Genomic DNA, 21591 nt, shown 5'->3' on the forward strand with positions numbered 1-21591 from the left:
GACCTCTGAGGCATATTTTTACATGAATAACATTTATTAAAAAAATATTTTAAAATAATTCAATGAACATAAGACTTTTGAGGCATGTTTTTACACAAAGAAATTTATTTTAAAAATATTTTTTAAATAATTAAAAATATATATTTTTAAATGACTTGAGGTTTATTTTCACCTAAATAAAATGTATTATAAAAATAAAAATAATTCAATCGAAAATGAATAACAAATTAACATTGGAGGCATATTTTTATATAAATAAAATGTATTTAAAAGATAATATAATTCAATAAAAAAATAAATAGCAAATTGACTAGAGGCATATTTTTACATAAATTAAAATAATTTAGAAAATAATAAAATGTAAAAAAAAAATTGTAAATTGACCTTGAAAGCATATTTTTTACATAAATAAAATGTTTTTTTAAAAATATATATTTTAAAAGAATTCAATAAAAAAAATTAATTGACTTTTGAGGAATATTTTTACATAAAATTAAATTATTTTCAAAATAGTAAAATCAAAATGAGCAAATTGACCTTTGAAGCATATTTTTTACATAAATAAAAAAAATTAAAATATTTTAAAAGAATTCAATAAAAAATATTTACTTTTGAGGCATATTTTTACACAAATTTATTTAAAAATTATAAAAAATAATTCAGTTCAAAGTTAAATTGACTTTTGATGCATATTTTTACTTAAAAATGAAGTATAAATCATATCCATTTTTCCGCAAACATGATTCAAAGCATTTCTGACAATAGGGGATCCAGTAAAAAACTGACCCAGGACTGGGTTTTGGGCTCCCCACTCTTAATTTGAAAATAGTTGCTATGAAACTATGAAGTGCAGTGGAATTTCCATCAGAAATTCCAGGGTCAAACTGCAGCCATCATCCCTTTACATGGCAGCAGTTTAAGTCACATTTTACTGTTCTTAGCACTAAAAGTCAAATAAATCAAAACTACTCACTTGCTGAGGTTCTCACTCATCTGAAGTTGAATAAGATTTGATCAGATCATGTGATGATGACGATGATGCTGACTTGAGAGTTTTGAGGCATATTTTGGCATAAACGCGAAGGATAGATGATAGAAATGATTCCACAAATCTGAATTAACTCATTTCTGACAGTTGGGGGACCTAATAATAAAACAAAACTTAGCCAGGACTGCTTTTTCGGTTCCCACTCTTAATTTAGAAACATTTGGTACGAAAATCTGAAATATTGCAAGGAAACCAGAAACAGGCCGCACGGTGGTCTAGTGGTTGGCATACCTGGGTTCGATTCTCGCGTGGGTTTTCTGGGTACTCCGGTTTCCTCCCACATTCCAAAAACATGCATGTTAGCTTCATTGGAGACTCTAAATGGTCCATAGGTATGAATGTGAGTGTTTGTCTATATGTGCCCTGCCATTGGCTGGACACCAGTCCAGGGTGTGCCCCGCTTGTCGCCCGAAGTCAGCTGGGATAGGCTCCAGCATGCCCCTGCGACCCTAATGAGGAGAAACGGTATAGAAAATGGATGGATGGATGGAAACCAGAAACAATTAAAAATGATAAATGACAAATGATGCGGCAAATGTGAATCAAAGCATTTTTGGACTATTAACAATTAACCATTATGTAATAAACCTAAAATAAAGCAAAGCCCTTCACTCAATGGAGGATCAAAAATAATAAGAATCCTTTTAGATGATCAGAGAGATGATATGGTGAAGTCACATGAGATCAAGTCCAGGATTTGTTTGACGTTTTACACAAATATGATACATTATTCCAAAAGAAAGCCTTTCTAACAATTGAGGAACCGATAAAAACCACCCTTAATTTGGTCAGAAAATGTGAAATATCGGAAGGAAATCAAACACTTCTAATGCTAAGAGCTCGCTAGAGTGATTCTGTCGCCACCTGAGGCAGAAGGTGGTACTGCACAACACAGCCTGTCACTTTTTCATTCATCAACAAGCCTTCTTTCTGTTTATGGGATTGTGCGTTTCCATTGTTGAAAATGCTTCCAAAGTACAAAAAAGCGGTACCTTACCGCGACATCTGACCTTTTTTCTTCTGCACTGTCTTGTCGTTTAGTCCACAGAGCGGTCGGAGAGCGAGGAGGTCAACTTCATCCGAGATCTGGCCAAGAAGATCCTCATCGTGATAGCTCGACCCGCGCGACTCCTGGAATGTCTGGTATGTCCCTTTTTTATGTCCGTTTTTTAAACAATACCACAAAGTGCCCATAGCACATTGTAAAAATAAAAAATAACAAGAAATCTAAAACAATAATCAGCAGCAAGAACGAAGTCAAAATATTAGGAGGAATGAGTTGTAATCTCATAGGAAACAGTCATCATTTTACAAGAACAGCGTCATAATATTATGACCAAAAATATCCTCATTTCAGTAGCATAAAGTTGAAATATTCCGGGGGGGGGACATTTTACAAGAATAAAGCCAAAATATTAAGAGAAAAAAGTCACAATTTGAAGAGAATAAAATGAGGAAAAATAACATCATTTTAGTAGCATAGGCTTGAAATATTAAAGAAAAAATATCATATTTGTCTAATGATGTAATATTATGAGAGCGAGAACAAAATTAAGTTGTTGTTTTTGGAACGCAAGATTTGGGGAAAAAGTTACAACTTTTACGAGAAGAAAATTTGAAAGAAGAACGATGCCAGACGTGGAGAAAAAACAGCTGTAATTTTACGAGAATAAAGCATAAAAATCAGGGGAAAAAAATCATTCTAAATAGAAAAAAAGTTGCAATTTTAAGGGAATAAACTTGTCATATTATGAGGAAAAATAATATCATTTTAGTAGCATAGAATTGATTTATTTATTTATTATTTATTTATTTTATTTTTTTCTTAAAGTCTGAATATCCTGAATAACAAGACAAAATAAAGTTGCAATTTTTTTGGAAAAGGGTTGCAGTGGCTCAGGTGGTAGAGCAGGTCGTCCAGAAACTGGTTGGAGGTTCGATCCCCCACCCCGTCACTGTGTTGTGTGCCTCCAGTGCCACACTGGTGTATAAACGGGAATGAATGTTTGCTGGTGGTCAGAGAGGCCGTAGGCGCAAATTGGCAACCACATTTCCGTCAGACTACCCCAGGGCAGCTGCGTCTACAGACGTAGATAACCACCATCAGTGTGTGACTGAGGAGTGTGTCACTGAGAAACGCATTAGGTACCCTGGAAAAGTGCTAAAAAAAAAAAAAGCCCCAAAAGTATTCTTTTTACACATCATATTCATAGCATCTGTGTGTTTGTGTGTGTGTGTCTCCAGGAGTTTGACCCTGAGGAATTCTACCATCTTCTGGAGGCGGCGGAGGGGCACGCCAAGGAGGGCCAGGGCATCAAGACGGACATCCCTCGTTACATCATCAGCCAGCTGGGACTGACGCGGGATCCTTTAGAAGGTTAGCATTCAGCAGGGAAGATGCGGTGGAGGTAAGAAGAGGCTAATGGAGTGGAGTGAACAGCTTGCGTCTAACATCAGCATTCATTAGGAGTCATTAGAGAGGAATGGCCTCCCTGCACACACACACACCCACCATCCCATTCCCAAAGCAGACAACTCCCACAGTGGCACAGATGCTCAATGGCAGCCCAAATGTGTATTTCGGGCTCTCCGAGGAGGATGCAACACATGGACGCTGGCGGGTTGTTGTTTGCACAAACACGTAGAAGAAGACGCAAGGTGGCTTTTCATGAGCTTTTCCTTCTGGATCGTTCTCATTTCCACCTCATTGACATCATCTACCTCAGCACCTTTGGAAAAGTCCTCATGCCTGCCATTTACTTTCTGCTTACACAACAACTTTACTCATGTCATGATGTTTTTGTTTGCAGTTGTCCCTCGTTTATCAAGGTTCATTTGTTCCACACCCCACAGCGATAAGTGAATTTTCACAATATAGAATTCACTGTTAATCAAAGGAATTATTTCATCGTTACAGCACAGTAAACCTGCTTAAATACACTTTTTAACATCACTAGAGCCCTTTAGACATGACATAACACCCCTATGGTCACCTTTACACACCTATTAGCCAATATAGTAGACATAAGAAGAGAAAAGAAGACATAGAAAGCCTGTTTACAACCTTTTAAATTCATTTTTTTAACATGATTAGAGCCCTCTAGACATGAAATAACACCCCTATAGTCACCTTTATACTCCTATTACCAATTGTACTGTATATAATAAGAGAAAATAAGACATAAGACATAGAAAACCTGTTTACAACCTTTTAAATACAGTTAAAATGATTAGAGCCCTCTAGACATGAAATAACACCCCTATAGTCACCTTTATACTCCTATTACCAATTGTACTGTATATAATAAGAGAAAATAAGACATAAGACATAGAAAACCTGTTTACAACCTTTTAAATACAGTTAACATGATTAGAGCCCTCTAGACATGAAATAACACCCCGATAGTCACCTTTCCACTCCTTACCCCACTATACAACAAGGAAACTTATCTACACCAGTGTGTCAAACTGGTGCCCTGGAGGGCCGAGACGCTGCAGATTTTCTCTCCAACCAGTTTCTTCAGCAGGTGATTTAATTGATGAGCTCCTTCCCTCAAACTGAAGGTGTTGATCATTAAGATCACCTGCTTTAGTGACTGGCTGGAAAGAAAACCTGCAGTGTCTCGGCTCTCCATGGCACCAGTTTGACACCCCTGCTCTACAGTATGATAAGAGAGGAAACATAGGGTGACATAACTATTTCTTTTCTTCTTTTGGAATAAAAGCAGCAAAGACATGCCAGAAAGTCAAATAAAAAGCAAAACACATGCAGTGTTTTTCCTGTGGTTTTGTGCGTCTTTTGGAGACGCATGTTTCCATGAAATGTTTTGTGTTTGCGCAGAGATGGCCCAGCTGACCAGCTCGGACAGCGGCATTGCAGAAACTCCAGAAACAGAAGACTGTGTAAGACATCGCCCTTCCTTCCTAGCCACCGTCCTTCCTTCCTAGCCACCGTCCTTCCTTCCTAGCCACCGTCCTTCCTTCCTAGACACGCCCTGCAGCAACGTGATGACGCTCTGTATGTTTCTCCTCTTGAGTCTCAGAGCCTGAGCACGGCCCTGAGGAGCAGACGCAAGCCCTGTGAGCTGGACTTCGAGATGACCAAACTCATCAGCAATGGCGCCTACGGGTGAGGAAGGCCCCGCCCCTCGCGGGTGGTGATTGAACATGGGTCTCACAGTGTTTGCGTTGGGCAGCGCCGTCTATCTGGTTCGCCACAAGGAGACCAAGCAGCGCTTTGCCATGAAGAAGATCAACAAGCAGAACCTGATCCTGAGGAACCAGATCCAGCAGGCCTTCGTGGAGCGTGACATCCTCACCTTTGCCGAGAACCCCTTCGTGGTGTCCATGTACTGCTCCTTCGAGACACGCCGCCACCTGTGCATGGTCATGGAGTACGTTGAAGGTGCGTCTTACCTCACCCCCACCCTGATGGTGGTGGTGATGATGATGATGACACCATCATACGTACATGAACGTGTGCAGGAGGAGACTGCGCCACCCTCCTGAAGAACATGGGCCCCCTGCCCGTGGACATGGCCAGGATGTACTTTGCGGAGACGGTGCTGGCGTTGGAGTATCTGCACAACTACGGCATCGTACACCGAGACCTCAAACCCGACAAGTAAGAACCTTTTCACTCTTCAGACCTTCTCTTTGGTTTCATCACATGATTGGAATACATGCCCTTGATTTGTCACATTCATTCTAGAGGTCTAAATAGTTTCTTTCTTTTTACGTGTATCCTTTATGAAATGTATTTTGTTACGTGGTATTACATAACACCAAAAGGAAATCACATTTTTAAACTGAAAATGAATTTATTTTTAATCTTAACGATATATTTCTACATTAGCAGATATTTGCATTATTTTTCAATTCCTTATTTATGAAATATATGTCGTAATCTAGTATGAGATATCACTAAAAGGAATTACACGTACTTTTGTTTTAATTAGTGAATGTATTTTTTAATCATTCTAAATCCTATCAAGAAATGTTCCTTTTTACGTGGCTTTTATGAAATGTATTTTGTAACGTGCTCGGCATCTTATATATCAACAAAATGGTTGTATTATTCAATATATTCATTTGAATGAATTTATATTTTATTATGAATTATATATTTTTGAATTGTAGTTCATTTGAACAGAGAATGCATTTTTTTTTTTTACTGAAAATGTATTTTTATAAAATGTATTTTCTTAATATAGTGTTACATTTAGGTATAGTTTATTGAACTTGAATATTTCAATGTATTTTTTCAAATGTATTCTAACTAATTATTACATATTGTCTTGACATTCATGCAGTATTAAATACTGTATTTTGAAACAATAAAAACATTGTTTTATATTTAATCTATATATTTTTGTAAATAATGTTCACAAATAAAGATAAAGAAGTAATATAAATATACTGTACATGTATTATTATAACTAGAATATGTGCCCAAATTCGATTTGATGGGTCATCTTTTGGCTGTGCCACATGCTGTACGGTCTTTAAAGTCCTAGATAAATCTACCGTGTATACGTGTAGTCTACCGTGTATACGTGTACTCTACCGTGTATGTGTACTCTACCGTGTATATGTGTACTCTACCGTGTATACGCGTACTCTACCGTGTATATGTGTAGTCTACCGTGTATATGTGTAGTCTACCGTGTATACGTGTAGTCTACCGTGTATATGTGTACTCTACCGTGTATATGTGTACTCTACCATGTATACGCGTACTCTACCGTGTATGTGTGTAGTCTACCGTGTATATGTGTAGTCTACCGTGTATACGTGTAGTCTACCGTGTATATGTGTACTCTACCGTGTATATGTGTACTCTACCATGTATACGCGTACTCTACCGTGTATATGTGTAGTCTACCGTGTATATGTGTAGTCTACCGTGTATACGCGTACCCTACCGTGTATACGTGTAGTCTACCATGTATATGTGTAGTCTACAGTGCATACGTGTAGTCTACCGTGTATACGCGTAGTCTACCGTGTATACGTGTAGTCTACCATGTATATGTGTAGTCTACAGTGCATACGTGTAGTCTACTGTGTATGTGTGTAGTCTACCGTGTATACGTGTAGTCTACCGTGTATACGTGTACTCTACCGTGTATACGCGTAGTCTACCGTGTATACGCGTAGTCTACCGTGTATACGTGTAGTCTACCGTGTATATGTGTACTCTACCGTGTATATGTGTACTCTACCATGTATACGTGTACTCTACCGTGTATATGTGTAGTCTACCGTGTATATGTGTAGTCTACCGTGTATACGCGTACCCTACCGTGTATACGCGTACCCTACCATGTATACGTGTAGTCTACCGTGTATACGTGTAGTCTACCATGTATATGTGTAGTCTACAGTGCATACGTGTAGTCTACTGTGTATGTGTGTAGTCTACCGTGTATACGTGTAGTCTACCGTGTATATGTGTAGTGTGTGTACATGTATTTGTGTAGGAGATTAATAAAGTATCTATGTAGTAGTATCTATGTATTACCTATGTGGTAGTATCTGTATATTACCTATGTGGTAGTATCTATGTGGTAGTATCTATGTATTACCTATGTGGTAGTATCTGTGTATTACCTATGTGGTAGTATCTATGTAGTAGTGTCTATGTGGTAGTACCTATGTGGTAGTATCTATGTATTATACTTATGTGGTAGTATCTATGTATTATACCTATGTGGTAGTATCTATGTAGTCGTATCTATGTGGTAGTATCTATGTATTATACTTATGTGGTAGTAGTAGTAGTACTGTATGTATCGTAGTCGCGTGTGCATCATGGGAGTGATACTGGGGATGTTTTTCAGCTTGCTGGTGACATCGATGGGTCACATCAAGCTGACGGACTTCGGTCTGTCCAAGGTGGGGCTGATGAACATGACCACCAACCTCTACGAGGGACACATCGAGAAGGACGCCAGGGAGTTCTCCGACAAGCAGGTGACTTGAGGTAACATTGGGTCCCGCCGCTGGCTTCCCGGCACGTTAAAGGAGTTTGCCTTCAGGTGTGCGGGACGCCAGAGTACATCGCCCCTGAGGTGATCCTCAGGCAAGGCTACGGCAAGCCGGTGGACTGGTGGGCCATGGGCATCATCCTCTACGAGTTCCTGGTGGGCTGCGTGCCTTTCTTTGGCGACACGCCGGAGGAGCTGTTTGGGCAGGTCATCAGCGGTCAGTGTGGAGAGGACTCATCCGTCCTTCATCTTGAAAAAGCCAGGAGTCATCAACTCCTTAAACGTCTTTGCAGACCAGATCAACTGGCCCGAGGGAGAGGAAGCTCCGCCTCCTGACGCCCAGGAGCTCATCACTGTGCTGCTCAGACAGAACCCTCTGGAAAGGATGGGCGCAGGTACCCACGCTACTTCTTCTTCTTTTTCTTCTTCTTCTTCTTCCTGTTCTGGTTCTTGTTCGTCCTATTCTTCTTCTTCTTGTTGTTCTTCGTCTTCTTTTTCTTCTTGTTCTTGTTCTTGTTCTTGTTCGTCCTATTCTTCTTGTTGTTCTTCTTGTTCTTGTTGTTGTTGTTCTTCTTTGTCTTGAAGAAAAAAGGAATCTGCAGGACTGACTTTGGGCGTGGCCATGTGCAGGCCTGGCGTGCACATTACAGCATTTCGGCTCTTGTCTCTGGAGGTCTTCCTGCTGACCCGTTATTCCCAGCAGGACTCTACATCATTTGTGCATTGGCCGTGCCCTTGTGACACACTTGCTCCCTGCCGTCCACAGGTGGCGCCGCCGAGGTGAAGCAGAACCTCTTCTTCCACAACCTGGACTGGAATGGCCTCCTGCGGCAGAAGGCAGAGTTCATCCCCCAGCTGGAGTCCGAGGAAGACACCAGCTACTTCGACAGTAGGACATCTGTTTCTGTCTGTCTTTCTTCACCGTCTGGCTCCGACTTTTCACCTCATGTCTCGATCTCTTCCTTTTCAGCTCGTTCTGAGCGCTACCACCACCTGGAGGCGGAGGAGGACGACACCAACGACGAGGACTTCAACGTGGAGCTGCGGCAGTTCTCATCGTGTTCCCACCGCTTCTCTAAGGTCATTCTCTAAGGAAGCTGCCAGCTAATAAGAATAATTCATGTTTTATTATTATTTAGCAGCCTTCCAGTTGATGCTATGATAGGTTGTGATAACCACGCCCATCCTCGGGCAGACGCTTAGGAAGAGGTAGAAGTCCCAAGCAGTGGGATCTTCTGCACTTCCTGGATTTGAATATCACCAGCAATCTATTCCATTCCATTCCATTCCATTTTCCTCCGCTTATCCGGGTCCGGGTCGCGGGGGCAGCAGTCTCAGTAGGGAAGCCCAGACTTCCCGGTTCCCGACCACCTCCTCCAGCTCCACTGGGAGGACACCAAGGCGTTCCCAGGCCAGCTGTGAGACATAATCCCTCCAGCGTGTCCTAGGTCTTCCCCGGGGCCTTCTCCCGGCTGGGCATGCCCGAAACACCTCACCAGGAAGGCGTCCGGGAGGCATCCGGACTAGATGCCTGAGCCACCTCAGCTGGCTCCTCTCAATGTGAAGGAGCAGCGGCTCTCTGCATGTCCAAAAAGGAGTAGGAAGAAGCAAAGCTTATTTAATCCTACCCCTCATACTATAATATTCTAATACTCTATGGAAGGTATGTCAGTGGGATTGAGAAGGGCCTCAAAGTATTCCTTCCACCGCCCAACTATATCCTCAGTCGAGGTCAGCAGGCCCCCGTCCCCACTGTAAACAGTGTGGACCGGGCACTGCTTCCCCTTTCTGAGGCGCCGGACGGTTTGCCAGAACCTCTTCGAGGCCGACCGAAAGTCATGTTCCATGGCCTCACCGAACTCCTCCCACACCCGAGTTTTTGCCTCCACCACCGCCGAAGCCGCGTGCCGCTTGGCCTGCCGGTACCTGTCAGCTGCTTCAGGAGTCCCACAAGCCATCCATGCTCGATAGGACACCTTCTTCAGCTTGATGGCAACCCTGACCTCTGGTGTCCACCATCGGGTTCGGGGCTTGCCGCCACGACCACCTTGCGGCCGCAGCTCCGATCGGCTGCCTCAGCAATGGAGGCACGGAATAGAGCCCATTCGGACTCGATATCCTCATCCTCCCCCGGGATGCAGGAGAAGCTCTGCCGGAGGTGAGAGCTGAAGACTCGACGAACAGGAGACTCTGCCAAACGTTCCCAGCACACCCTCACTACACGTTTGGGTCTCCCGGGTCTGTCCGGCATCCTCCCCCGCCATCTAATCCAACTCATCACCAGGTGGTGATCAGTTGACAGCTCAGCCCCTCTCTTTACCCGCGTGTCCAAAACATGCAGACGCAGGTCTGATGATACGACTACAAAGTCGATCATAGACCTGCGGCCTAGGGTGTCCTGGTGCCATGTGCACTTATGGACATCCTTATGTTGGAACATGGTGTTTGTGATAGACAAACTGTGGTTCACACAGAAGTCCAACAACATCACACCGCACGGGTTCAGATCGGGGAGGCCGTTCCTCCCAATCACGCCCCTCCAGGTCACACTGTCATTGCCCACATGGGCGTTGAAGTCTCCCAGTAAAACGACAGAGTCACCAGTTGGGGTGCTCTCCAGCACCCCTCTGATGGACTCCAGGAAGGCTGGGTACTCTGAACTGCCAGTTCTGACAGTCAGAACCCTTTCCCCAACCCGAAGGCGTAGGGAAATTACCCTCTCGTTAGCCAGGGATGACTCCAACACAGAGGCACCGAGCCGGGGGTCTATTAATAAGCCAACACCAGCTCGCCGCCTCTCCCCTGCAGCAACTCCAGAGTAGAACAAGGTCCAGCCCTTCTCGAGGAGTTTGGATCCAGAACCCAAACTGTGGGTCGAGGTGAGTCCGACTATATCTAGTCGGAATGTCTCAACCTCTCTCACCAGTTCGGGCTCATTCCCCGCCAGAGAAGTGACGTTCCATGTCCCAAGAACCAGATTTGGCCGCCGAAGACCAGGTCGCCTAGGTGCCCGCCCTCGACCGCCACCCAAAACGCAATGCACCGGACCCTTATGCTTGCCCCCGCAGGTGGTGGGTCTACGGGGGGGGAGATCCCGTGTGGCTTCTTCGGGCTGAGCCCGGCCGGGTCCCACGGGTGAAAGCCCGACCACCAGACGCTCGCCTGCGAGCCCCTCCCCCAGGCCTGGCTCCAGGGTGAGGCCCCGGTATCCCACTTCCGGGCGAGGTGCCGTCTCTCCTCGTGTGTTTGTTCATACGGGTCTTCTGAATCACTCTTGGTCTGGCCCGTCACCCAGGACCTGTTTGCCTTGGGAGACCCTACCAGGGGCATATAGCCCCAGACAACATAGCTCCTAGGATCACTCGGGCACACAAACCCCTCCACCACGCTAAGGTGGTGATTCACGGAGGGGCACCAGCAATCTTTTGGATGCATTTATCCATCCCTTTCTTTCTTATTGGTAGTATTTATTCTTCTTTTTATACTATTATATCATAATACTTATTCATTTTGGCATTCTATTAACTCATTTTGATTTGTCTCTGTTATTACAGGTTTATTATTAAATATGATTTGTTATCATGAATACTAAGTCTGTAATAACACAAAGACAAATCCAAATCAGTTAATGGCCAAAATCATGATTTGTTATGACAATGGTTGTTATATCATGTTATGATCAAATATTCTATCATGAAATAGTTATCATATACACTGTATTTATTATGTTATGTTATATTAACTAATTTTCATTTGTCTTGGTATGATTGTCTTTGACCTTCCAGGTGTACAGCAGTCTGGATCTGTGTCGTGGACACGTGGAGGAGAAAGGAGACGCTGAGGACAAGAAGATGGAGAGCCCCCTGACTGTGGACTCTCTCAGCTGGACTCCAGACTTCACAGAAATGTAAAGCACACAGCTTGAAAAGTCTGGAGTGGATCTTGAAGGTTCTGAGCAAGGTTCCGTCCCCACATCCTGTCCACAGGCCGTCCCTGTCCCACTCCGCCGATGGCGACTCCTTGAACCAGAGTCCTCGTCCCACACTACTCCCAAAGTTGGCTGTCTCGGCCGAGAGCGAGGCGGACGAGTCGTCCGGTCTGGGCGACCCGAGCAAGACGTCCTTCTCCATTGGGGAGCTGCCAGGAGACGAGCCGAACGCCACCACGCCGGGGAGCACCCGCAGCGGGGCCACGCTCTCAGGTACGCCGTCTTGACCTGTATGCTTTTAAGGCGGCGTGCTTCATCCTCTCATCCTCTCCAAACAGGAAGCTTCTCTGAACATCTGGACCAGCTGACGCCCAGAGGGGAGAGTCCAGACAGGGGTGGGGACCAGGGGACGCTGACGGGCCCTCTGAGGCCAGAGGAGAAGCCCAGAGCGCCCCTGAAGGTCCCAAAGTCCATCTCTACCGGCGCCCTGTCCCTGATGATCCCCCCAGGTGAGAAGAAGATAAAAACACCACTTGATGTCTCCATCATCGTTGTCATCGCCTTTGCCCTTCCAGATTTATTTGGTGCGTCTCCGCTAGCCAGCCCGCTGTCCCCTTACTCGCTGTCATCAGATCCCTCCTCTCGAGACTCCTCCCCCACCCGAGACACCTCCTCCCTCTTCGCCAGCGCCGCCCGGCAGCCGGTGGTCATCCACAGCAGCGGCAAGAAGTTTGGCTTCACGCTGAGGGCCATCCGCGTCTACGCCTGCGACAGCGACGTCTACACCGTCTACCACATGGTGTGGGTAAGGACTCCGTCAGCACGCGGCAAACCCTAAAGCCGCTGCCGGCTTTGCATCCAGAAGAAGCTTTGACCAGGAATGTGTCGTCCTGTGTGCTAGAACGTGGAGGACGGTGGACCGGCGCAGACGGCTGGACTCAGAGCAGGAGACCTCATCACGCACGTCAACGGCGAGCCCGTCCACGGTCTGGTCCACACGGAAGTGGTGGAGCTCCTCGTCAAGGTAAAAACACACGTGCACACATTTCACAATGCAAACCAATACTAGCTTAGTAGCCCAGTCCTTCAATAAACTAGCATTCCACCATCAGAAATAATGTCTGTTCCGGGGTCAAACCGTGGACATCATGAAACGTATTCAATAGATGATTCATCTCTAAGACAAATATTCATTATACGAGCTCACGCTTTACCTTCATAATCAGGAAAACAGGATTGCATTGTGAAACGTGAAAGTCCTAATTTTACAAGAATACCCTTGCAATATCACGAGGACAAATAATAAAATACATTTTGGGAGCATAAAGTTGAAAGATTACAGAAAACAATGTTTTTGTTTTTTTTTTAAGTCACCAAATCACCAAACACAAACAAAAAATAAAGTTGTCATTTTGGGAAAATTAGGTTTCGGATAAATTTTTACATTCGTAATCATGAAATAAGGAAATAAAGTATTAATAAAATCAGTCAATCACAAAATCATCACTCAGGAAATAATAATATTTGTGTATTTTTTGTCACTGTCTACTAAAAATATACATCATGTATGTACTGTCAAAATGTGTACTTTGCATTTTGGATGAAAAAACCCATCGAAATAACAGATTAAAAAAACTATTATACTGTATATTGTAATATTTTATATATTTATATACGGCACCCTCCATAATTATTGGCACCCCTGGTTAAGATGTGTTCTTTAGCTTCTAATAAATTATTTTTTTCAAAACAAAAATATAGAACCACAATGGAAAAAAGAGGAAAATCCAAACTTTGATTGAAATGCATTTTAAGAAAGTAAAAAATGTACTGTAGAAATCATTTTTTTTCCATCAAATCATGTAAGCCACAATTATTAGCACCCCTGATGTTAATACTTTGTGCAACCCCCTTTTGCCAACAAAATGGCACCTAATCTCCTCTTATAATGTTTCACAAGATGGGAGAATACAGAAAGAAACCATTCCTCTTTGCACAGTCTCTCGAAATCCTCCAGCGACCCGGGTCCTCTCCTCTTCAGCTCACTCTGCAGCTTTTGGATGGGGTTGAGGTCTGGGGACTGAGATGGCCATGGTAGGATGGTGGTTTTGGAGACTTTGTGACCCCAAGATGCTGCCATTTGTTGCAGTTCTTTAACAGTGAGCTTTTTTTTAGTTCTTACCCCACCCTCCTCACTGAGCGTGGTGGCAAAATAAACTTGCGTCCTCGTCCAGGCTTGTTTGCCACCGTTCCAGTGGTTTGAAACTTGTTGATGATTCCTCTATGGGCAGGTGCAGATGAGTGGCTATTCTCTGACGCACATCTGCCTTACTTGAATGGTGTGTTCCTTTTTCCTTCCCATGTTGAAGAGCGGATAAGAGAAATGGCTTGTGTGTCACGTCATATTTATACCCCAAGGAAACGGGAAGTGAAGGATGTTCCTAGATACTTTGATCAACTTGGTAAACTGCTGTAGAAATACTTTTGTGACATTTATTTCCGAGGAATTGTTAGGGGTGCCTATAATTGTGGGACAGGCTATTTTATGAAAAATAATTATTTCTTAGTCAGGGATTTTTTTATTTTCTTCAAATAGACAGGTTACATTTTTCTCCAATTTTCAGTATGGTCTTTATATTTTTTAGAAAAAACGTGAATTCATTAGAAGCTAAAGAGCAAATCAATAATCATGCTGTATATGTACATGCTTTTATTGGACAATGACAATTATTTGATACTTACTTATAATTATACAGGTTATTAATTATTACTTATTATAAGCAATTCATCTTTAAGTACCTCTCCCTGCTTTTGTGATATTTTTTGCTGAAAGTCCAAAGGAAAAGAAGAAAATGCAGAGTCCGTAATCTGATGCAGACGCATACAGTGTATACTGTGTATATATACACAGTATATTTTTTATTATTTATTATTTAAGCCGTGAAAGTGAGGGTTTTGGCAGTAGGGTGTAGGGAGCAACCTGAAGTAGTTAACATTGTTTGCAGTACTGAAGGCACTGAGACATGAGTGTGACTGGAGTTCATGTAGCAGATCAACGGGGTGTATGGTGCCCCCTGCTGCTCAGGCATGCACGGGACAACCTGAGAACGGCTTTTTCTGGTGTGCTTGTTTCCACCCTGGCTGGTGTTCAGAGCGGCAGCAAGGTGTCCATCTCCACCACGCCCTTTGAGAACACGTCCATCAAGCGAGGCCCCGCCAGGAAGAACAGCTACAGGAGCAAGATGGTGCGATGTGGCAAGAAGGCCAAGAAGGAGAAGACACCAGAGAGGTAGGAAGTCCTCCATGGGCCATCTCCATATAGAGAACACTTTTTGGTTTGTTGTAGCCCCGCCAGCCAGGGCGAGTTGACAGCTCTGCCCTGGCTGGTGAGGCGATGGCATGAATGAATGGATTTTACTTTTGACTTGCATGGATGTTCTGTGTAGAGCAGACCTGGTATTTGTATTTTCCACCTTCCACGTTGAACTTGTGTGTGTTTCCAGGCGCCGTTCTCTTTTCCGGCGCTTCGCCATGCAGCCGTCTCCGCTGCTTCACACCAGCCGCAGCTTCACCTCGCTCAACCACTCGCTTTCATCTGGCGAGAGTCTCCCCGGCTCGCCCACCCACAGCCTGTCCCCGCGCTCGCCCACCGCCGCCTTCCGTGCCGCCCCTGACTTCGCCCCCTCAGGTGGGCCGCCTCTTCTGCACGTTCACCCCCTCCCCCCAATCGGTGCGTGTGTGTGTCCTCCATTGACGTTTCCTTGCGGACTTCCAGGTGGCAACTCCTCCCAGAGCAGCTCCCCCAGCTCCAGCGCCCCCAACTCTCCCGCGGGCTCGGCCCACATCCGGCCCAGCACCCTCCACGGCCTGGGCCCCAAGCTGCCGGGTCAGAGGCTCCGTCAGGGGCGCCGCAAGTCCGCCGGGAGCATTCCTCTGTCTCCTTTGGCCCGCACGCCGTCACCCACCCCCCAGCCCACGTCCCCTCAGCGCTCGCCCTCCCCGCTGCTTGGTGGACACTCTGTGTCCATTTCCAAGAGCGCCCAAGCCTTCCCCGCCAAGATACACTCCCCGCCCACAATCATCCGCCACATTGTGCGTCCTAAAAGTGCCGAGCCGCCACGCTCACCCCTCCTCAAACGGGTGCAGTCTGAAGAGAAGCTGTCCCCATCCTACGCAGGCGACAAAAAGCACCTTTGTGCCCGTAAGCACAGCCTGGAGGTCACTCAGGAGGAGGCACAGGATCAGGATGACTGCGATGATGGGACGCCCGTCGCGGAGGGGAACGCTTGCGAACTTGCGGCAGCGATCACGCGTGTGCGTCCCGTGGAGCAGGGCTGCTTGAAGAGGCCGGTGGCCCGTAGGGACGGGCGCCAGGACTCTGCGGAGGAAGCCGACAAGGAGGTGAAGAGGAGACAAGACTCCCTGCCGGAGTCTGATTTGCCCGTTTGCGACGAGCACTTGTGGACTCCAAACAAAGCTTGCCCCGAGTCCGCCAGCATTACCCTCAAGGACGTCCTCTATAAGAAACTCAGCAGCCGCGCTTTGGACGGCGCCAGTGACTCGTCAGCCGGCAGCGGCGACGGCGAGTGGACGCATCCTCGACAGACGAAAGACTCCAAGCAGGACTTCAAAGCTCCCAACACGGACTTCACCAGGAAGAGGCTCTCCTTTGAAGAGCGAGAGGACTTGGTGTGTCGCCTCTCTCCCGGCATCCACGACAACCTTCATTTTGGTCCCTCCAGGTCCAAGAGTCTCCAGCTGGACGCCGCGTCTCATGAGCACATGAAGGCCGGACTGGGTGGCGTCCACCCGGGCCCTGAAGGTCTGGCTCCCAAGATGTTCTCCGGGCGAGGGGAGAGCGCCGTGGAAAAGCTGCAGCTCATCTCCTCGGGCGAGTGTCCTCTGAGAAAGACGTCCTCTGAGTACAAACTGGAGGGACGCCATGTGTCCTCCCTCAAGCCTCTGGAGGGCACCCTGGACATCGGCCTGCTGTCTGGGCCCAGGATCTCCAAAACTGACCCATGTTTGTCCAAAATGGCAGAGTGCAAGATAGTCTCTCCTCCCGTTTGGCTCCAGAACGCCACTGAGCGACAGATGAAAGCTCCAGAGAAACCCAGAAGCTCCCTGAGCTGCCCCCCGAGCACCGAGACCTCTCCAAAGACGTTCCCCAAAGACCTCCTGCTCACTGAGAAGACGAGACACGACTGCTCGAGCTTGGCCGCGAAACAGGAGAGCAGAACCTGCATGAAGGTCACGTCATCCCGACACAGCTCCCACTTCTCCTGTGGGAAGACGCCCTCCATCCGGGAGGTTAGCAACGAAGACCAGGAGGATGAAGACCAGGAGGTGCCGTCTGCTGACAGTCTGCAGTTGGCAAGATGTGGTCAAGCTGGTTCTGAAACAGAGAAAGAGCTGCAAACATCAAACATGAGCTCCTTAGATGTTTCTGGCACTCCATCAACATCTGGTTCTGGACCAGAGTTACAAACCTGCAGCTCAACCTCAGCAGCTCATAACTCTCCAGCTCGTCACGACAGCGATGACTCAGCCTTGAAGGACGGGATTAGCACATGTGGTCCGGATCCAGAAGCGGTTCCAAGGAGAGAACTCTGCAGCGCGTCTGCGGGCGGCGTGCTGGTGTCGAAGGAAGACCGCCTCCTGTCGGACCATCAGGGGACAGAAGGTGGTTCAGAGATGGTTCCAGAAGAAAAGGTCCAGCAGGTTGCAGAACACTGCACCCCCGCAAAGCAAGATGGCGTCACAGTGAGCATCGAAACAACGTCAGGATGCACAGTGGGGCCCCAACCGCCGCCCACGGGGGACCTGCGGGCCAACCACGCCCCAGTCGCTAATAACATTCCCAATCTCAAACTCTTACTTCCAGAATCGCTTCTCGCTTCTGGAGCTGCCATGTTGCCCTCTGGGGGCGTTCACATGGAAAACTCTGTGCAGGCTCCGCCCCCCAGCGCCAGGCAACCGGAACCCAAATCAGTAGCGGCCGGCCCTCCTGTGGTCAAGGACGGCACAGAATCAAAGTCCAAACCCCGGGTGGTGGCGCCTCACAAGCCATCTGGGGCACCGCCCAAACATAAAGACCCCTCCCCTAAGAAACAGCCCCCGCTCATTAAGGAGTACCACGACTCCAAACCAAAACGCACAACGTCACCACACAACCAGTCTGGACCGGAGGCGGCGAGCGGCGCGGCAGCCCGCCTCTCTGAGTCCACAGACGCCACCACGAGGGGGCCGCCCCCCGACAAGGCGTCGAAGCAGGCAGAGAAGAAGAAACACGAGGGCGCGTCCGCACCAAGGAGCGCAAAACGGGACACGTCCAGGTGTGGTGCCACGGACAAAGAATCCGGCAAAGGGAAGACGGCGCGTGCGACTTCCTGTCCCAAAAAGTAACATTTCACGCAGACTTTTAGCGAGCTTCTTCATGCCTTTTTTCCTTTGGATGGACGACCGGACAAGCTGTTACGCGTCATCGGCAACGCTCTCCCGCGCTTCACCGATGTGGAGGGGGGCCGCCCACAAGGTGCCATAAAGCTTTGTTTCCAATTGCAATCGTTGTTTTAATGCAGTAGAGCTGCCGTGTTGCGTACGTAGCCACGGTTTTAAACGCCACGCGCCACTTCCTGTGCATGCAGTGACATCGTCACGGCTGGAGCGGCCTCAGATGACCAGCCTGGGGTTTGACCACATTCCTGGGACGGGTGGTGGAAATAAATTGCGGGCTCACGAGGTGTACCTTCATTTGTCTTCTACGTCAACAAGTCACATGGTCACCTGGAGGCGGGAAAATGTAGCATTTCACTGGAAAACTGAGGCTGAGAATGTGCTCATTGACACCCGTGGCGTGCAGTACGCATGCGCTTTTCAGGAATGAATGACGGCCCCCCTCAAGAGGGCCCCCGTTGGTTAAGAAGACCTCACGTGGCTTCAAAGTGCCAAGGAGTATGAGAGACGCTGACAAGGACAAACTGTCCAAATAGCAGAATAACGCGGTAGAGTTAGCAACATTAAGGTGGAAAGTCCTGAGAGGGAAGTTGCAATGCTAGGATTCAAAAAAAGTCTCAAATTATGAGAAAAAGGTGTCAAATTGGGTGAAAAATACATTAGAGCATCCATCGCACCATTACTGTACCATTACCGTAATACCTGCCTTCCATCGCACCATTACCGTAATACCTGCCTTCCATCGCACCATTACCGTAATACCTGCCTTCCATCGCACCATTACCGTAATACCTGCCTTCCAACTTTTTTTTGTCAAAGCACAACTTGATTCTGGGATTAAAAAAAAAAAGTCTTCTCACGAGAGGACGTCTTTTTTTTTTTTTTTATTTATGAAAAACGTGACTTCCCATAAGATGACATCTTGTTTAGTTAACAAATGGTTAACCTTTTTTCTTACGATTTTGAAATGTTTTCCATAAAAATATTTTATTAGGATTCTGACTTTGTTCTCTGTCGAACATTCTCGTTGCATGATGACTTTTTTTCAGGACAAAGATGTCTTCTTAAGATGACGCCTTTTTTGTGGATAAAACAACTTTTCTCTCCTGGTTTTGACTTCTTTTGTCATAAAACAACTTTTGTCGGATTCGACTTGATTCTGTCAAAAAGCATCGTGGTAAGGTTGGCACTTTGAAAGAAATTTCTGGTAAAATTGCAACTTTATTCATGAAAAGTAACATTTTTGTAGAGGATTACTTTTTGGTAAAATGAGCACTTTCGGTGGGGGAAATGTTTCACATCAAATGGAAGAAAAATGCGTCACATGACATGACGAGGATGTTGTCATGGTTACGAATACTCTTTGCTTTGAAGTTTAAATGTCCCTTTTTTTTCTTGTTGAACGGAAGCGTCAAGCAGGAAAGGACGTCCTTGAGACTGATTGTTGATTTAAAGCGTGGCGGTGAGAAGAAGAAGAAGAAGAAGAAGAAGAAAAGCACCTTAGAAATAAAGGAGGAAGGCGTGGTGGAGAGTGACTGAGTTATTGTTGACAGAATGAAAGGTACCAACCAACCAACCAACCAACCAACCAACCAACCAACCGTGTGAAAGCACATAGCTTGTTTGTTTAGCAGGCTTGTACATTTTGTATAGCGTCTATTTTGCCAAATCTGTGTGTGTATGTTGTGCGTCACCTCTGATGTTTGTCGTCATCGTGCGAGCGGGCCGTGACGTCCAGGACCTTTCCAGAGTTGTTGGGTCTGGTGTGGTGTGGTGTGGTGGTCTTGTTTCCACTGTGCAAACACTAACTAGCGTTAGACGGGATGTTTATTCTTTTGTCTTTTTAGAAAATGTGCAATAAAGATGTGTGTTTTGTTTTGTATTTTGCCCAAGAAAAGCTCTATGGATGTCATAGATGTTGTATATTCAAGAAAAAACAGATATTTATATACTTCTAATGTTGCGTCATACTGAGAATAAAGACAAATGATGACGTCTTTGTCTTTGCTTTTCTCTTCCTAACGGCTCATCACAGGAGAGACGTGGTGACGGGCCGCACCCACCAGGGGGCAGCATCTTGCCGTCAGACCAGTGATGTGTGATACCGCTGATAACGCTTCCATTCCGATGCTGAGGAAAATTAAGGTTGATATCGGCGAGACCGATCAGATACCGATACCGAGTGCGCAAACTTACCGAATGTATCTGCTAAATTTTAAAAAGTGGTGTATTTGTGTTGGGGCGTAAAGAATACAAGACATTTAATATATCAATTAAATGTAATAAATTGTTCATTTAAATTCATAATTGTGTATTTTTATTGTATTCAACTATATAAATAGTTATTAAAATGATATATAGATGAAATAGCATTCTGCTGGATAGATACTTTATTAATCTCCAAGAGAAATTCACTTTCCCAGCAACTCTGCAAGAAAGGAATGAATTTAATCACAAAGTAAAACAAATGAGGCAAGGTGTGAGAGATAAAAGCCAATAAAAATCTATCATCATAAATATATATCAATAATGACGTATTCTTCAAATTAATTCGTCAGACTGTAATCTTTTGTAGACACTTTGAGCTATTAGTCGGGAACTCGTACTCTTGGTTTGGACTTCCTACTGTTATTTTGCTATTTTGTAGTTTGCTTTTTCCATGTAAAGCATCCTGCGTTATTACTGAAAAGCACTCTACGATTCAAAGTATTTTTTTATTATTCATATATATTAGAATAATTCTAAACAATATGAATTAAATGGTTAAAATCAAATTGCAATGAATTAACAATTAGAAAATGAATTTTGTTCTTTTTAAACCCTGAAGTATGTTGCGGTAGCAGAGTGATTTGCAGTATTAAGTTAAGTTAATACACAAGAGGTCAAAATGCTAAAGTATGTGAAAATGGTATTTGAAGCATATAAAATAATAAATCCATAAAAGATTGCAAAGTTTATTCACAATAAGCTGGAGATGTCAGAAGATCTTGCAAGACTGAAACATGACAAGATTTGTTGTTCAGAAAAAAGCTGCGTAGTGTTAATAAGCCACTAAATCACACATGAATCATCAATGAATAAATGAAAACAAACTTGCCCACCTCAAGCACATCCACCAACCCACGTTTGCCCAGCTGGGAAAAGTAATTCCACATGAAAATGCAACAGTC

The 21591-nt window shown here is 45.3% G+C and overlaps 1 protein-coding gene across 12 annotated transcripts in view; it reads left to right on the top strand.

Annotated features, from left to right (window-relative positions):
• The window catches only part of mast4 (microtubule associated serine/threonine kinase family member 4), a 79870-nt gene extending 59456 nt beyond the window's left edge, over positions 1 to 20414 (top strand). For 9 of the 12 annotated variants that reach the window (XM_054758306.1, XM_054758307.1, XM_054758308.1 and 6 more), the window contains 18 exons: positions 2090 to 2191; positions 3293 to 3425; positions 4890 to 4951; positions 5086 to 5177; positions 5245 to 5453; positions 5534 to 5672; positions 7891 to 8023; positions 8089 to 8254; positions 8331 to 8432; positions 8804 to 8926; positions 9008 to 9117; positions 11823 to 11944; positions 12024 to 12238; positions 12304 to 12474; positions 12541 to 12770; positions 12867 to 12989; positions 15118 to 15254; positions 15469 to 20414. In XM_054758306.1, coding sequence (XP_054614281.1) covers positions 2090 to 2191; positions 3293 to 3425; positions 4890 to 4951; positions 5086 to 5177; positions 5245 to 5453; positions 5534 to 5672; positions 7891 to 8023; positions 8089 to 8254; positions 8331 to 8432; positions 8804 to 8926; positions 9008 to 9117; positions 11823 to 11944; positions 12024 to 12238; positions 12304 to 12474; positions 12541 to 12770; positions 12867 to 12989; positions 15118 to 15254; positions 15469 to 18370 — 5271 coding nt within the window. In that variant the 3' untranslated portion in view covers positions 18371 to 20414. The remainder of the gene's footprint in view (positions 1 to 2089; positions 2192 to 3292; positions 3426 to 4889; positions 4952 to 5085; positions 5178 to 5244; positions 5454 to 5533; positions 5673 to 7890; positions 8024 to 8088; positions 8255 to 8330; positions 8433 to 8803; positions 8927 to 9007; positions 9118 to 11822; positions 11945 to 12023; positions 12239 to 12303; positions 12475 to 12540; positions 12771 to 12866; positions 12990 to 15117; positions 15255 to 15468) is intronic. The other 3 variants (XM_054758309.1, XM_054758310.1, XM_054758317.1) reach the window with 1 other exon arrangement.
• The last annotated feature ends 1177 nt before the right edge of the window (positions 20415 to 21591 follow it).

The sequence above is a fragment of the Dunckerocampus dactyliophorus genome, chromosome 17 (assembly GCF_027744805.1).
Source record: "Dunckerocampus dactyliophorus isolate RoL2022-P2 chromosome 17, RoL_Ddac_1.1, whole genome shotgun sequence".
Taxonomy (NCBI): Eukaryota; Metazoa; Chordata; class Actinopteri; order Syngnathiformes; family Syngnathidae; genus Dunckerocampus; species Dunckerocampus dactyliophorus.